Source organism: Prunus avium, chromosome 8 (genome assembly GCF_965620075.1).
Source record: "Prunus avium chromosome 8, drPruAviu1.hap1.1, whole genome shotgun sequence".
In the NCBI taxonomy this organism is placed as follows: Eukaryota; Viridiplantae; Streptophyta; class Magnoliopsida; order Rosales; family Rosaceae; genus Prunus; species Prunus avium.
Genome location: NC_142291.1, coordinates 33,791,832 through 33,804,207, shown reverse-complemented (window position 1 = coordinate 33,804,207; position 12,376 = coordinate 33,791,832). Strand labels below are relative to the sequence as shown.

Sequence of the window (12,376 nt, the reverse complement as noted above, 5' to 3'; positions counted from 1 at the left end):
GAAGGCCAGTTCAGCCCGAGGTCCAACTTGCGGTTTGGATGACGTCATGCGCGACGTCAGCGCTACAGTACACGCTACAGTGCTCGCGTGCTACAGTGCCGCTACAGTGCCACTAAAGTCCACGTGTCGTGCTCTGAGCTCTCCGATCAAATTTTTTTCTCCAATCCAACGGCAGCCAATTTTTGTGCAATAAAAAAATGAAAAAAAATCGAATTTTAAAAAAAAAAATTACTGATTTTTTTTTCTATAAATACCAAAATTTTATCCGATTGAGATATGAATTTTATAATAAATATTGACATGTACGAACCCAAAAATCTTATCCGAAAATATTATCCAAATTAATTATTGAGGTAAAAAAATTTGTGAAAAAAACAAAAAAATGAATAGTAATTGCCCTAAGCCATGGCAACGGGTGGAAACACAAAATATACTATTTGCAAGGGCAACCACTATTCACGTGAATAGTGGCTGCCCTAGCCCTCATAGTATCAGAGTAATGCCATGCCAAAACACTTAACATCGATCACCCTTTAAATCTCACAAGTCATCCAGCCATCATTCTAGATGAGGAAACAGTGTTAAGTGAGGTGACGAGTCCAAATTTCATCGACGATAGAAAACGATGAAACAGTGAAATAAATGAAAACCCAAGTGAATCATTAATTTGATACAATATGAAGTGTACAATGATTTGTGAAATAGCACAGGATGCAACCGTGGATCTAACCGTCATTTTCTTGATACCAATACACCAAATTCAAAATGGCCACCAGAAACAATTCTGTCCTAACCTTGAGAATGGTAAACTGTTAGCATACATCAATGCCAGTCTTGATCTCTCAATCTCTCAGTAACTAATTCATATTATAACATCACTGGTTAAAAGCACTTCTCATGCACAATCTTGATATTTGAGAGACTTCTCACCAGTTCCCTGCATGTCAAAGAATTAGAGTATATCAGCCAGGCATGCAAAGATTGGCTATTTGTACTTTTTCAAAAAAACATAGATGATTTTGGTTAGAGAAATGCAAGTCCAGCAACTCTTCCAAAGGCCTTGAGCAACCTTTGCTCCAATCACACGGGTATTTATAAACTTCTCTTGCCACGTGGTCCGTGTTACCGCTGGCTTGGCAAAAGCACATGCTCCTATGTACAATTGGAATGTGCTTGTCATACACTTCGAAAAGGTATTTGGATATCATTCTTATGTTCAGAAAATAAAGTGACCCAGACAAAGGCTGGCATGAACTGGGAGTGGCAAAAATGAAATAATGAAAGTAACGGCCATTCTTACCTGTACATGGGAATTCAGTTCGTGAATCTTATAGTGCTTTTGGGATCATCATCCTTTCATGCTTCTAGAACATTATTTTTGCTTCTGCGCAGCCTATAGTAGAAAAACCAGACAAAGACTCAAAACTGATGTACTAAAAAGCGCAGCATAAAAATAGAATTTATTTCCCTATTCACTATGGGGCAGTATCAAAATTTGAATATTAAAAATCAACTGTCAGAGACGTGGGCATATACAACTTATTGCCCTTTTGAAGCACAAGAATGTATCATAGTTTTAACAATATAACTACATGCAAGCATAATAGTCTGCGTATGAGCCGGTTGATTAACAGTTTAACATACATACATATATATATATATATCTGCTTTAAAATGAAAAGATGCAAAAATTGTATAACACAGACATCTAACTGCAAAAATACAACAGCAAGAGCACAATAAAAAATAAGAGAGGCAACTTTTCTTTATGTCAAGTGACTTAAATTGAAGTCTCGGCATGATAATTGCAATCTTTAGATAAGGTATGAAGAATAGTTAATCCTAGTCAAACCTTTTGGAGTTTCTGCAAAACAGAATCCTCAAAAGTTTGATAGCTCGCCCCAATCAAATTGTTAAGTCGATCGGGTTCATCAGACTTCTGAACTGGTGGAGCATCAGTCACTGCAACTGGTTGAAGAGGTAAAACTAGCAATGGATTAGAAAGGTCGCCCATCACAGTTTGTGTTGCTGCAACCTACAAATAATAACGCCAATGGTATGTCACTACATCATTCAGAAAATAAAAGTTCAAAGTAGAAACTATAAACATAACAGTCATGGCATACTTACAGCCGCATCTTTAGTTGTCATTACAACTAGGGCCGAACCTCTCTTCTTAGCATCTTTGATAACAACATCTTCAACATCACCAAACTTGGAGAACAAGTCTCTCAACCTCTGGGCTGTATAACCTTCACCAACCTTTTCCCAAGAAACTTTAAGCACCTTCTCCTTATCCAATCCCAGCTTAGCACCACCCACACTCTCCTTCCCAACTCCCCCACTTTCTCTTTTTGGAACTGAAGCAGTTGCCGCCCCTTTATTCCCATGCATTGCACGTATTCTCGCAATCTCTTCCTTAAGCTTCCTAGCAATGCTCTCCTCTTCATATCTATCTTTGGCAGCCGCATCTGGAGCAAAGCCAGCTCGTTCTCTCGCTTCAAGATCAGAGACCATCTTCTGTCGCTTGGAATCGCGCTCCAAATGGCGCCGCTGATGCTCTCTCTTAACTCTCAGTAAATCATCAAACAGCTTCCTGGCCTTCTCATCCTTAAGTATCTCATAGGATGACTTGAGAATTTGGAAGTTGGCATGGGCATCGGGATCATCCGGCCTCTTATCGGGGTGCAACTCAAGAGCCTTTGCTCTGTATGCCTTTGAAATCTCCTTTTCTGTAAGCTTAGCACCTTCTTCACCGGAAGGCAAACCGAGAATCTTATAATGATCAATGTCATCCATATCTAAAGCTACAAACTAAAAGATCCAGTCAGAAAACAAAAATAATAATTTGCAATCAGCAAATATGCCTAACAATTCAAAGCATGAGCTACAAAACCCGTAACAGAGAAAGAAAAATACAAACAGAAATTCATGGTGTCTTTGATTTTCAACTAACAAGCTGATTCTGTTTCATGCCTATAAAATTTTGATTTTGAATAGCATGAATTTCACTCCAAAAAATGCTCTGGGCATAATTTAACAAAGGGGTTCGCTATAATCAACAAAATTAACAATCAGGAGCGACCAAACTGCAAATCTAACAGGAGACTGAAAAACCCTAATCAGAATTCGAAATATATACTTACCAGAAGAAGAAGGAACCAGTGAATTGATAAGAAGCAGCAAAATCAGATGCGCACAACCCACTCTTCGTCAATCCGCGGTGGGCTGCGTTGAGCTGCTCAAAGACTCGGAATCAGAGAATGGACGGCTCTGACGAAACTGAGGCTGAGGCAAACAAAAACTGACGCAACTGAGAGGACGGTGGGTGCGGGTACCCGATAACCCGATTATTAAAGGTCCGTGGTATTGGACCCACTTAACAAATCGGGTCAAAAGGGTGATTTGGGCACATCATTTTTATGAGATTTGTGGTTACACTATTTTTTGGGAAACATTAATGAAACCGAGTATAGCCGAGCGGCTATACCATAAAGGACTGCCTTGCAATTTGAAACCGAGTATAGCCGAGCTGCAAATAGGTGCCAAGTGCCAAGTGCCAAATTGGGTATCGCCGAACGGCTATACAATTTTCTGAAGAAAAAAAAACACCGCTCATAGCCGTGTGGCTATACCCTAAACCCTAAAAAAAAAAAAGGGAAATAGGACCTGCCTAGCGGTTAGTGGCCGTGTGGCTAAACTCTAGAATAGTATAAGCTATACTATTTTTTGGAAGATTAATAAAAACCCAGTATAGCCAGTCGGCTATACTATTTATATAATAAAAAAACTTCCTTGCGAATAGGCGCCACGTGTAAAAACAGTATAGCTGCGGCTATATTATGTCCCAAAAAAAAAAAAAGAGCCTAGTGATTAGGTCCCACGTGCCAAAATCATTATAGCCGTGTGGCTATACGATTTCCAAAAAAAAAAAAACCCGACTAGCGGTTAGGCGCTACATGGTTAAACCTTAAAATAGTATAGCCGCTCGGCTTTACTATTTATATAATATAAAAAAACCCACCTTGCAAATAGGCGCCACGTTTCAAAATAAGTATAGCCGCTTTATTTTGCCGCCTGGCGATACTATTTACAAATAAAAAATTAAAAAAATTACCGGGCTAGTGATTAGGTGTCACGTGTCGAAATAAGGATAGCTGTGAGGCTATATGTTATTTTTTTCTTTAAAAAAAATAAAAAAACCATTTAGCCATGTGAATAGGCGCCGGGTGTCAAAATAAATATAATCAGCAACTGAAGTGTTGTGTTTTTTTTTTATGGTTAAAATATTTTCATACTTGCCTCAGGGACCTCTATCTCAACACCATGTATTTCAACTCGAACTTGACAAGGAAAATCCACAAATATACTATCCATTATACCCCTAACCTTCTCTTGCATAAAGGACTTTATTCATGAACTGCAGGTATATAACAATTGCAGCAACATAACTGATGTCAACAGCTTAAGTAGGAAATCTCAAGGTAAAATCGAAATAAAACTACTATCAAACAACAATTGCAACAACAAGAAGCAGCACAGATTTGAAGTATGATATCAACTTTAATTCCATTCTGATTTATAAGTTATAACCATATTTGATCTCGGACTCCAATAGTACACTAGCCTCTGCTCCATAGTTCCCCTATTACTCTAAACCCAAGAACCGATCAACCAGAGTTTAATGCCTAGTACAGTGTAAGGGAGATTGATTTGAATTCCGTTTTCGATAAGGTTTGGAATTACCTGATTCTAAAACATCTCTCCCGAAGATTATGAATGTCCAGAGCAACCTTTGCATCACACCGAATTCCTACAAATGAAGCATGCCAGAGTTGGTTATGAATGCGAAGACAAATGAGAGCCCAGTCAATGTGGAGTAGGGCATAAATAGAGAATAGGTTCACCAAACTCCATAGAAATCAACTGAGGAGAGAGCCCAGCATGTGATGTTGATATTCATCAGCAATTAGAATGAACTGTTAGGACTTCCTGTTTCAATCGTTACCTCAAAGTATGAAGTTTCAGTCCACCACAGGGAGAGCTCGATACTCTTTGTCTTCCATGAGTTGGTGCGGGCCAATTTCTCCACCATTGTCCAAGAATAACTTGCTCAAATTGTCGGAGAAGCCACTCAACACAGTCAGCCCCGGATGAAGTTCCTCTATACCAGGCATGTTCAAGTCAAAAAGACCCCAAATCAAAACTTGTGGGATTGCATCATCCTCATACCCTTTCTGCGGACATATCCCCAGTACTACCACTATTTCCCGTGTCAACAGAGGTTTCATTTCCATGATTGGACTTGTTGCTCTGACTCCTAATAGTTGCACGTACTGAAGATGCGATAGGAGCTCTGGCCCCCGGAGTAATGGAGCTCAAAATTCCACCAGCGGAAGTCTGGCTCAATTCCTTTACATGAAGAGGCGATAGAATCAACCTTCTGAATGGACCTAAATCACAAATATCACCTGTTTCATTGGACATGCTTATGTGGCAATCCACATGTACCAGTCTTTGACACCACAAGCAGCACCATACCAAGAAAAGACCCACTACATGGCTCTTCACAATAGCTGCAGAAAGAAGTTTCATCAGGTTGATCTGTTACCACATTCGAACGGATAGCCCATTGGTTCACCACCCCCGGAGTATAGCCGCTATACTATTTTAAAAAAAATATTAGGAAAAACCGAGTATAGCCGAGCGGCTATAATATTTAAAAAACCGAGTATAGCCGAGCGGCTATACGATTTATATAATAAAATAAAAAAAGGCGCCTAGTGATTAAGTGCCACGTGTCAAAATAGGTTCGGCTATAAAAAAAGAAAAAACTGATTATATCCGTGCGGCTATACTATTTATATGATAACAAAAGGACCCGCCTTACGAATAGGCGCCATGTGTCAAAATAAGTATTGCCATGCGGTTACACTGTTTATAAAAAAAACAAAAATATGGAGTATAGTCGTCCGTCTGTACTATTTATGACAAATTAAATATGTGAGAATTATTTGTAGAAAATCAATTAAAAAAAATAAAAACTCTGTCTTTCTTCACTAAGAGCATCCACAATGGGAGGGTGTATGTTAAATATACACCTCTTGTCACCAGAATCATCTCCAATGGGGAGATGTAAAGGGTTGTATATTTACATCACCATCATGGAGATGCAAAATAAAATGTACATTTGCATCCAATTTTACATCTTTTGCAGGCGGGACCCACCCGAGAAAAGAGAAGAAAAATGAAGAAAAGTCAGCATAAAAAGGCTGGGACCCGCTGCTACAGTAATTGCTGGAAAAAAAATTCACATGCGGGGAAGCATCTTTTTTTTTATTAAGAATCAGCAGGCAGCAGCTTTGCAACAGCCATCAGCTTTTTTTTATTTATGAAGAATCAAGCAGGCAGCAGCTTTGCAACAGCCATCAGTTTTTATTTTATTTTTATGAAGAATCAGGCAGGCAGCAGATTTTTTTATATATGAAGAATCTGGCTAGGCAGCAGCTTTTTTTTTGTATGAAGAATCAACAGCTTTAATAGATGTACAGCAAACGCCTTTGAATTTTCAAAAACATGCCAACAGTTCAAGGCAGCAGCTTTAATTTTTCATGCATCTGAAATCAGCAAGTCCAACGGCTAGTTGATCCAAGGCCAAGAAAAATTCAGATTTTCTATATATTCCCACCTCTTTGTTCATAAAATCACAATTCTTCCTACTCTCAAACATTTGGTTTTTATTTATTTATTATTATGCTTTCCTATCTTTTGTGATCATCAAAATGAGTAGAATTGGAGAGGGTTCAAAAAGAGCTAAATTGCCAAACTTTTCCACTAACGAAGATGTTGCTCTATGCCATGCATACCTAGCAATTAGTGAAGATCCAATTATTGGAAACTCCCAACAAGCTAATGCATTTTGCGCTAGGATTCAGAAATAATTCTTTGAATTGTGCATGTCCAATCGAACTTCTAACAGCCTCAAATGCCGATGGAATTTCATTCGGCCACGATGTCAGAAGTATTGGGAGTGTCTCGTTGAAGCGGATAGGGAAAATAAAAGTGGATCCAGTGACATGAACAAGGTAAATCTATTTTGTTATTAATCTCTAAATGTTGTATTTTTGATTCACTAATTTTAAATTTATTTTATCATTCTATAGGTGGACCTAGCAAAAACTTTGTACCATGAGAACGGCCCTCCATTTTGTTTGGAACATTGTTTTGCAGTTCTGAAGAATGCAATCAAGTGGTCAACCGTAGATGTTGATGAAGTAAAGGTAGAGAATTTTTTTTTTTTTGGGTCTGAAGTCAAGGTAGAGATAGGTTTGATGAAGTGAAGATATTTATAGGAAATCAATGATATCTGATATGAGAATCAAAGGGGTGAGATGAAGAAAAGAGAATATGATCCAAGGGTTGAGATGAAGATAAGCGAATACGATCCAATGGTTGAAGATGAGATCAAATTCTATCATGTCGTATCTTGAATTGTGTGCAAATCAGAAATAATAATGGATGTTGAATTGTGTGCAAAAAACGTGATAATATACCAACGGTTTAGATTAAATGCACTTTACAATCCAACGGTTCAGATTAAATGTACTTCACAATCCAACGATTCTTTTTGGATAAAATCATATCTTCTCCGAATTTAAATATTTTTAGGTCTATTTGTTTGAAAAAATAAAATTAACCTACTACAAAAAAATTAATTTTATAAAGTTAACACAAAATAAAAATTTAACACAAAAACGTTATACATCTTTAGATTTACATCGTTTCCCATTGGAGCAAAAAACATATTCACACCCTCCGGAAGTGTAAAAGGATGTAAAAGTTGCTTTATAACCCCGAATTTACATCCCCATTGTGGATGCTCTAACTCCTCACTGTTAGCCCTTGTGTTTTCTGGTTTGATTTTGATCTATTTTGTTTTTGGGTTGTCTTTGTAACTCAAAAGCCTCGATCTTTGAGATCTGAAAGTACATATATGCATGCTGGTGTAATTTATTTGGTTGAATGTTTGAAATTTCGGCTTTGAGGTTTACAAAAAATGTATTTCAGCTTTGAGGTTAACCAAGAATAGAGCTTTCATGGTTTTGGTGATATCTGGGGCTGAGATTTGATCTGCGCATTGAATTTACAAGCTCTGGCTCCAACCACACCATCTTCAATCTGTAAGTCACTTGCCACCACTGAATATTTCCTTTTTCTGCATTAAAAAACGAAACTTCATATACAGCCGATACGTTGGCTCAATTTGATGTGTAACCCAGATCTGGAATTCCTTTGGCATCGCTTTGTTTCCACATTTTCTCCTCAATTTAGTCTCAAAATTTTTATTGAATCTCAGTGCGTGTAAATGTTTTGAGTTTTTGCGGGAAGTATAATGCAATGCTAATCAATATGGGAATGGAGTTTTTATTGCTTATTATAGTTGATTCTGTATGTGTCTATGTATATATGTATGACGTATGTATGGATTGTGCTGCAGTAATGAGAAGGTGTACTGGTTGATTATGGATAAAGAGAGTCCACGGTCCGTCTCTTTTCGCACACACCGTAGAGGCGAACGGAGTAATCTGACCTTACATACTAAAGGTAAATAAAGCCTATCCTTTCACCATTTCTCAAATGAGTCATAATAATGAATTGTGAAACGTGTCTTTGATTTTCGTATTAATGAAGTAGATATTTTGTTTAGCACAAGAAATGTGAGTAATTTGGTGGTGCTGGTGGTACAGATGTGGAAGCAGGACTTCCTCTGGGAAGGGTGTCGCAAGGTTCTCCCATGAAGATTGTTTGGAAGAAGGGCTTCATTCGATTGGTTCTTGTAGGTGGCATCTTGTGGATGCTACTAATTCTTCTCGCATCGTTGCTTCATGTTTGGTCCTGCCAGTCTTCTATCTCATTCATCTCAGGTATTTTTCTTAAATTTTCTCATGGAACTATGCCTTAAGTTCTTTGGCTCCTTGTTTGAGTTCATGCTTCATGCATATAGAACTTCATATTTTGTTTTGTGTTGTTGGCTCAGTCCCAAAGCCCAATACTTGAATTAGTCTTAGTTGATTGGCGCGCCTTTGTCCAAAAATTGAAGACCATTGAAAAGTCTTTATTTCAAAGTGATTGTCTTTTGTATTCATACACATCTTATAGAAAGAAAACAGTGCATTTTTAGGTTTTCTTTGCTTAGCATAGATAATAAAGCTAGTGATATCCAGTGTATTCATTATGATTTTTTTTTCAATTAAAACTTATTAGAGTCAGGGTGACATAATTCAAGTAAGCTTGTAAGAGCTAAAGATTTGACTAGAGATACATGAGCAAATGCTGCAAATATTATTGGTTTCAGCTTTCTTGTGGTATGGGGGATCATAGTTGTCTTGTCATTATCAAATAATTTCCCAATGATAGTGAGGAAGGGAATCTTGTCTATAAATTTGGTATCGCTTTGCAATAGGTGCCCCTGTTTTGCTAAATGTTGGTGCCAGTGCGATTAATATTGTCAGTGTGTACTTGATGAAATAGGTTCTGCTATTTAATTTCCCATATATGAATATATGTGTTCTCAGTGATTTTAAATAATATCAGTCTTCTACTTGAACTGCAGCTATGTGTAACAAAGATAGCAAGGTATTCTCCATGTTAGGCTCTGTGGGGTTTGTACCAAAACAACAATCACCACATCGTAAGATCTTCGAATATTTTTTCTTTGTATTATTGGTCACTTATTAGTTTTCTTAAATGATATTGTTTGTGTTCATATCAACTAGGCTGTCCAATTCCCCTTGACGATAACCCTGATAAGATAGTTATTCCAAAAGGAAGAACTCCTGATGAAATTGTCAAAAACTTAACCTATGTTATGGAGGATGAAATTTTGCCTGATGGAACACAGTCATCCCCACTATTCGGAGGACATCAAAATTGGTCACAGAGAGAGGAGAGCTTTAGACTAACATCAAACATGAAGGTAAAAATAGAACTTCAGAGTACTGTGTCAGCTCTATATATTTACATATTGTCAGCCAAAGCATGTGCTTCACTTGTTTGTTTTGTTAGCAGTAAAAGAATAATACATCTCGACTTCCATAGCATCCTCTTGTTATTAAACTGTAGTTTACAGTATGTTTAGAGTATTTTTAAAATTGAAAATAGTGATGGGAGACTTTGAGAGAATCGTCAACTTAATGTAGAAACCTTTCCTGTTTATTGAAATTTGAAAAACTTTCTTTTTCTTTTTGTATTGGGGGTGTTACTTCTGCCGTTCTCCATCATTAGTTGGGTAATGTTATTATCCTGCAGGTGCACTGTGGTTTTATTCGAAATGGTGGTGCTGAAATGGCTCCTGCAGACATCAAATATGCCAAGAAATGTAGGTTTGTGGTTGCCTCGGGCATTTTTGATGGATATGATGTACCCCATCAACCTTCAAATTTAAGTCCTCGTTCTAAGAAGCTCTTCTGTTTTCTCATGGCGGTGGATAAGACATCTCTTAAATTTATTAAGGAAAATGTCACGGTCACAGAAGATAGTGATGGGGGAAAATGGGTTGGTATCTGGCGTCTTGTTTTGTTGAAGCATCCACCTTATGATGAGCCAAGAAGGAATGGGAAGGTCCCCAAGATATTAACCCACCGTTTGTTCCCTAAGGCACAGTACAGCATTTGGATCGATGGTAAAATGGAGCTCATAGTTGATCCATTGCTAATTTTAGAAAGGTAATAAATTGTCCTTATCGTTTGCATTTGACATGTGTGCACACATACATATATAACTACAGCTAAGTGAACTAAAATTTGATTTGCAGATATTTATGGCGTGGGAAGCATACATTTGCAATTTCTCAGCACAAGCATCATCGCAACATTTATGAGGAGGCTGATTCAAACAAGCGGAGGAAGCGATATGCTCGACCTCTTATTGATCTACACATGAAAATTTATCGTTATGAGGGCTTGGAGCCATGGAATTCAACAAAGAAAACTATTAGTGGTAAGAAGGAAGACCGGAGATGTTGAGTTATGTAATTTGTTGGTTTTGTTTATTTGTTTCCTCCCCTCGTCGCAAGTTACAGGCACTTGAAAACTAAGTTAATTCCTAATATTATCTACATATATATGATAACCCTCCTTTTATTCATATCATTGATGCAAGCTGTTACATGCAGATGTGCCAGAAGGAGCCATTATCATACGGGAACATACTGCGATGAGTAATTTGTTTAGCTGCTTGTGGTTCAATGAGGTCAACCTCTTCACACCAAGAGACCAACTGAGTTTTGGTTACGTTGTGTACAGGTTAGGGGATTTATTTAGGTTCTTTATGTTTCCAAATTGCGAGTACAATTCACTGTTTGTGTTGCATCCGCACATAAGGGAGCATTCTTCTCGTATAGAGTGGGTAACAAATTGGAATCAGCTTAAAGGGAACGGAGCCATTTCGAATAAGGGTAAAGATTGGGACCAAGCTAATGCGAACAATGGCAATTTGATAGAGAGTCGGGGGGGCTTAGGCTTGTGGACTCCTTATCCTGCAAATCTTGATTCAGTTGTCCTACCCCCTGTAGACAGAACATCAAAAGCTGGCTGAGGTTCAGTTGAAACCATTTTGGTCATTCTTATGAACTTTTTCGGAGGATTTCTTGCTGGTTGCATATTTTTATCTCATCCCAAAAAAGGCTCGTACGGTATATAACAAAAGAGGAAGAAGAAGAAGATGGAGAAGAATAGAGGTGTTGGTCTTTTATATGTCCAAGACATTAAGAGATGATTAACAAGGAAATTGGCAGCCACGTTTTCAATTTCACGAAGATTGAAACTGGGAACAAAATGTGTACTGACTTAGATAAATTCTTTTAGCATCTGTTTCAGTTTCTATGGGACAAAGAAAAAAGGATTGAAAAACAGATTGGAGGAACATGTGCTTTTTAATGAATGTGAAAAATGAAAAATGCGAGATCGAAAAATGAATATCTTTTTGTTATTTAAGAAAGAAAAATAAATAACCATTCTAATAATTCTGTAATGTGAAAAAGGTTTGTAGCTTGAGTGTTTTTTATGAATAAATAAAAAACAATGCTCGAAACTTTTCTAATTACTGGAAGGGAAAATTGAAACTTCGGTGCAACGGACAAACTTCACCCTGGGTATTTTTTTATTTATTTTAAAAATAAATCAAAGTGAAAGAATTGATTAAACTTTCGTGCGTCAAGTGCAACCTCGTTAAAATCGAAACCCTGAGTTTAATTAATTTACCTTTTATGCAATATTAGTTGTATACAAATAAATATAAAAGAATATATTAAAAACTAAATAAAAATCTACCAATAAACATCCAAAATAACTTGGCAAGATCTGCTTTATTGGGAACC

At 37.3% G+C, this 12,376-nt stretch overlaps 2 protein-coding genes across 5 annotated transcripts; one reads left to right on the top strand and one right to left on the bottom strand.

Moving 5' to 3' along the window:
• Positions 1 to 639: 639 nt before the first annotated feature.
• LOC110753820 (DNAJ heat shock N-terminal domain-containing protein) lies at positions 640 to 3,316 on the bottom strand. Of its 4 annotated transcripts, XM_021954798.2 has the most exons (6): positions 3,147 to 3,316; positions 2,131 to 2,814; positions 1,853 to 2,035; positions 1,301 to 1,393; positions 1,070 to 1,152; positions 640 to 937 (listed from the first exon to the last, which is right to left on the bottom strand). In XM_021954798.2, the coding sequence occupies exons 2-4, from the start codon at positions 2,797 to 2,799 to the stop codon at positions 1,373 to 1,375; spliced, it is 873 nt and encodes a 290-aa protein (XP_021810490.1). In that variant the 5' UTR covers positions 2,800 to 2,814; positions 3,147 to 3,316; the 3' UTR covers positions 640 to 937; positions 1,070 to 1,152; positions 1,301 to 1,372. The 4 variants fall into 4 exon arrangements, with proteins under 4 accessions (XP_021810490.1, XP_021810487.1, XP_021810489.1 ...); XM_021954795.2 differs by having other exon boundaries at positions 640 to 1,152; XM_021954797.2 differs by lacking the exon at positions 1,070 to 1,152.
• A 4,490-nt stretch (positions 3,317 to 7,806) lies between these two features.
• LOC110753800 (Sept9 (DUF616)) lies at positions 7,807 to 11,911 on the top strand. The gene is made up of 8 exons (XM_021954775.2): positions 7,807 to 8,180; positions 8,498 to 8,604; positions 8,748 to 8,924; positions 9,614 to 9,691; positions 9,777 to 9,976; positions 10,309 to 10,724; positions 10,814 to 10,998; positions 11,174 to 11,911. Exons 2-8 carry the CDS (start codon positions 8,523 to 8,525, stop codon positions 11,593 to 11,595), a joined length of 1,560 nt encoding a protein of 519 aa, XP_021810467.1. The 5' UTR covers positions 7,807 to 8,180; positions 8,498 to 8,522; the 3' UTR covers positions 11,596 to 11,911.
• The last annotated feature ends 465 nt before the right edge of the window (positions 11,912 to 12,376 follow it).

Bases quoted from the DNA above. Each gene is read 5' to 3' on its own strand.
- LOC110753800 (XM_021954775.2), top strand. From the start codon at position 8,523: ATGGATAAAGAGAGTCCACGGTCCGTCTCTTTTCGCACACACCGTAGA. The intron at 9,692-9,776 runs GTAAGATCTTCG...CATATCAACTAG, and splicing joins AAAACAACAATCACCACATC to GCTGTCCAATTCCCCTTGAC. The intron at 9,977-10,308 runs GTAAAAATAGAA...ATTATCCTGCAG, and splicing joins GACTAACATCAAACATGAAG to GTGCACTGTGGTTTTATTCG.
- LOC110753820 (XM_021954795.2), bottom strand. From the start codon at position 2,799: ATGGATGACATTGATCATTATAAGATTCTCGGTTTGCCTTCCGGTGAA. The intron at 2,036-2,130 runs GTAAGTATGCCA...TATTATTTGTAG, and splicing joins TGACAACTAAAGATGCGGCT to GTTGCAGCAACACAAACTGT. The intron at 1,394-1,852 runs GTTTGACTAGGA...TTTCTACTATAG, and splicing joins TTTTGCAGAAACTCCAAAAG to GCTGCGCAGAAGCAAAAATA.